The sequence below is a fragment of the Echinops telfairi genome, unplaced genomic scaffold (assembly GCF_000313985.2).
Source record: "Echinops telfairi isolate 266 unplaced genomic scaffold, ASM31398v2 ScPeMD7_7420;HRSCAF=8458, whole genome shotgun sequence".
Taxonomy (NCBI): domain Eukaryota; kingdom Metazoa; phylum Chordata; class Mammalia; order Afrosoricida; family Tenrecidae; genus Echinops; species Echinops telfairi.
In genome coordinates, this window is record NW_022111320.1 from 25456852 (window position 1) to 25461439 (window position 4588).

The window sequence follows — 4588 nt, forward strand, 5'->3', positions numbered from 1 at the left end:
TAAAATTAAATTAACTGGAATAAGTTATAAAAGTAATACAAGAGCCAAAACATAAAGAGAAAATGTAGCACATGAATCTAACACCTAAAGATAATTCTTGTTCATTTTCCAGTTTTTTTCTGTGTGTAGAGGGGTGGGGAGATAGAATTGAAAGATAATGGATTATTTCCATGAAGTTTTGAATCCCCTATAATTGTTTTTAAAATAAGTCTCATGTCATGTCTTAGGATGTAATCTAATATTTTTTCAAAGTATCAGGATTTTGTTACCACCTTTCAGTAAAATAGGATGATTTAGTTTATATCACATGAGGCCAAAATAAAAATCATAAACATTACAGTGTTGACGTCTTGTTTGGATGAGGAAAGGACGTGACAAGCTGGACTTCCTGTGCCCCGCGTATCATGATGCAGGAGACCATCATGTTTCCAACATAGGAGTAGACCGGTGAATGAGCGCTACATGAAAAGCGGTAAGAGTGCAGTGCTTCAGCCTCCCACAGCAAGACAGGGCAGAGGGTACTTTTAGCTTCTTAATTTTCTCTATTGCCGTTGCTATTTATTTACTTATTTATTTTAAATAATTTTATTGGGGGCTTATACAATTCTTATCATAATCCATACATACATACATTGTGTCAAGCACATATGTACATTTGTTGCCATCATCATTCTCAAAACATTTGCCTTCTACTTGAGCCCTTAATATCGGCTGCTCATTTTCCCCCCTCCCTCATGAACCCTTCATAATTCATAAATTATTATTTTGTCATATGTTACACTGTCCAGTTTCGCCCCCCACCCTCTTCTCTGCGGTCCATCCCCCAGGGAGGAGGCCATACGTAAATTCTTGTAATCGGTTCCCCCTTTTTACTCCACATTCCCACCACCCTCCAGGCATCGCCCCTCTCAGCACTGGTCCTGAAGGGGTCATCTGTCCTGGATTCCCTGTGTTTCCAGTTGCTGTCTGTACCAATGTACATCCTCTGGTCTAGCCAGATTTGTAAGGTAGAATTGGGATTATGATAGTGGGGGGGAGGAAGCATTTAAGAACTAGAGGAAAGTTATGTTTCATTGTTGCTACACTGCACCCTGGCTGGCTCATCTCCTCCCTGAGACCCTTCCGTAAGGGGGTGAGTCATGGACCTTTTTAAGTCTGTCTCCATAGACATTTAGTCCTGTTGTTATTAGGGCCCATTAAGTCACTTCTGGCCCGTAGTGACCCTGTGTACAACAGAGGGAAACACTGTCGGGTCTTGCGCCTTCCTCACGATGTTCCTATGTTCGAACCCATTGTTGCACCTGCTGTGTCATTCCATCTCGTTGAGGGGCTTTTGCTTTTCCTCTGCCCTTCTACCAAGCATGATGTCCTTCTCCAGGGCCTAGTCTCTCCTGACACATGTTCAAAGTATGTGAGAGTAAGTCTCACCATCCTTGCCTCTAAGGAGCGGTCATCACCGTAACCCTTTTGTCCTGTTCTCCTCAACTTAGAAGATGTAGAGCAAATATAACACTGGACTTGCCCTGATGCACGCCGCTCTTGGTGACGTTGTTGCAGTTAGAAATCATATCTCAATCCTTGCTGTTTTGATCTATGAAATTGTTTCAAGGCTTATGGACATTACGTCCTATTGTTGAATTAGAGATCTAGTGTGGAGAAAAATCAGTATCATGCGTGCTTCACTTTTGTGATGACTTTGTGTGGAATTGAAAGAGATTTCCTTTTGTAATCTGTGTATTTTGTGGTAAATGTATGAAGAGGCTTCAAAAAGTGTGGGGATAATTCTCCCATGAACATTTTGAAACTCCCTCATATATGCAACAAGTTTTTCCATCTCAACCATCTTCATAGGTACAGTACAATTCAGTTGTATTGCTTTTCATATTCAGCCACCATCACTGTTTCTAAACATTATGCCTTCAGAATTGGTGGTCGGAGTCGTTTGATGTTGGAGCAAGTTCTATTAAGCGCTTGAATCCTTATAGACAGCTCACAGAGAATAACCTATTTGAACAAGGTCCAGTCATTTCTGAGTTCTGGATTACCTGCTGTGGAGAAGTTTACTGTAGCCACTTCAGCAGAACTGCCCTTTTCTGGTCCATCTATAGGACACAGGTTCTGTGCTTGTATGGCCAACAAGCTGAAAATGGTTCGTACATTTTTGAAAGAGGAAAAATGGGTGGGGAAGAGATATATATGAGACAGACTTTATATGGCCTTGCAAAGATGAAAATATGTTACGATCGAGTCCTTTATAGGAAGCTTTCCCAAACCTGCACTGTTGTTGTTAAGGGCCATTGAGTCATTTCAGACTCCTATGTACAAGGAGGCTTCAAAGAAGTTGTGGGAAATTGGAATGAAAAGAGAATGAAAAATTTTCAACTTTTTGAAAGTACCTTTGTACAGCAGAACTAAATACTGCTGCTCCAGTCGCAGCTTCTTAATCATTGCTGTTTGAACCTGTTGTTGAGGCTGTAGTGCCAGGCCTCTCATTGCAGTCTTTCTCTTTTTCAGCTCTCTGCGTTATCAAGCGTGACGTCACTCTTTAAGGGTTTAGTCCCTCTTGATTGCATGTCCAAAGTACATGAGAGGAGTCTCGTCATCTTCTAAGGAATATTCTGGCTGTACTTTTTCCAAGACAGAGTTCTCTGTTCTTCTCGTAGGCCACGGTGCTTTCGGTATTCTTTGCCAGCACCATAAAGTGTATCATTTCTTTGCTCTTCCATATTTATTGTCCAGATTTAACACGCATATGAAGTGTGACCCATGGCTTGGATTAGGCACACTGTAGTCCTCAAAGTGACATTTTGCTACTTTAAAGAGGCTTTTGCGGAAAATTTACCCAATGCAATACATCCCTTGAGTTGGCTTTAAAAACAAAAACTAAGAATCCCAATGGCCTTTAACGGGTTTTGCATTCAGCTGTTAACAGCAACTTCAGCAGTTCGAGCCCATTAGCCCCTCTGAGGGAGAAAGAGTATGCTGTCTGCTCCTTTGAAGATTTACAGCCTTAAAAAAAAAATATTTACAGCTTTAGAAACCTCGAGTGATTCTACTAAGTACTCTTATTATCTGCTTTCCCCCAAACAAACAGACTCACCATTGTCATCGAGTTGGTTCGAACTCATAGCAACCGTGGAGGACAGGGCAGAGCTGTCTTATGGGTTTCTGAAGCCATGACTCTTTACAGAAATAGACAGCTTCATCTTGCTTCTGTGGGGCACTTGGTGGGTTCGAACTGCTGACCTTTACAGTTAGCATCTCTGTGTGTAGCTCACTAGGCCAGCAGACCTCACTAAGTAGTCCTGTAGGGTTGATATAAGTCTGAAACAACTTGATAGCAGTGGGTTTTGTTTTGTTTTAGGTGAAAGCTTGTGTAGCAAATTAGTTTTCCATTTACAAGTTCAAACATAAATGAATGTGACATTGGTTGTGATCCCCAAAATGTGACAGCACTGACCACATTTCCACCCTGGGTTTGCTGTGTCCATTAGTCTGGGTCCCTTGCCCTCCCTCCATCCCCACCTCCATGACCCTCACCCCGCTCCCCAACCTCTCCACTTACTTAACTTTCTTTCTGACAGATGTTGCCTGTTGATCTCTCACAGTTGGTTGTTCTCCCAATGGGGTGGTGGTTTTATAGGCCAGTATTTATTTTTTAAGGCCAGTATTTTCTTATTTGGCTAAAAGGTGGTCTCCAGGAGTGGCTTCAGCTCCAAGTTAGAAGGTTTTCGTAGGGAAATCGTCTCGGGGGTTCCTACTGAAGTCATTATTGTTTTCTCCATTTATCAGATGTTACTGGCTGGTCCAGTTGGGAGGATTTTTTTTCTTCTTTATGTTGAGGTATAATCTGAACTGATGGTTACTTGATTCAGACCTTGTACTTTCCACGTTCTAATTACAAATGCATGTTTTTAGCTGTTATCATTTGGAGCCCTGGGGGATCAGCATGGGTCCTGAAAGCTTTTACTCCATCCACATTATTCGAGTCCACTTTACTTTGAGGAGACAGCTCTTCAGCGGTGTTTTGAAAGGGAGAGGCTCATATTATAGAGAGCAATATCCATTATTATCCCTAAGTTCTACTGGCTTAAAAAATTTTTTTTAAGTAGCTTGCCATATTCTTCTTCCTAGTCAGTTTTACCCTGGAAGCTCCACTGAAAGCTGTCCACCATTAGTGACCTGTTAGTGTTTGAAATACGGGTGGTATAGTTTCCAGTGACAACACATAAGCCACCACAGAGGAGTCGTGGACATTAAAGTAACTTTATTATAATAGTCCTTGAACTGTTGTAATTTTTTGGTGTGTTTTAAAAATAACTTTAAAATTTGCCCTTATTAAGAAACTAATGAATATAAGTGTAAATTTAGATAAAATATTTAGAGATCATTTTAACACCATCACTTAAGGGATTCTTTACAGAAGGGCTTTCAGCTTCATTTGTATAAACAGGAACTCTCTGCTTTATGAATATATACTTTCAGATTGATATAAAGTTTGTTGTGCCAACCTGGCCGATAAACACATGCAGGGTTAATTGAAGGGTGGAGAGATAAATGGCTCGGTGAGCCTCGCCTTTCTAGTTCT

The 4588-nt window shown here is 41.0% G+C and overlaps 1 protein-coding gene across 1 annotated transcript in view; it reads left to right on the plus strand.

Moving 5' to 3' along the window:
* The first annotated feature begins 431 nt into the window (after nt 1–431).
* The window catches only part of DYNC1LI1 (dynein cytoplasmic 1 light intermediate chain 1), a 38467-nt gene continuing 34310 nt past the window's right edge, over nt 432–4588 (plus strand). The window contains exon 1 of the mRNA XM_004704050.4: nt 432–472. Within this exon, the coding sequence (XP_004704107.4) occupies nt 463–472 (10 nt within the window). The 5' untranslated portion in view covers nt 432–462. The remainder of the gene's footprint in view (nt 473–4588) is intronic.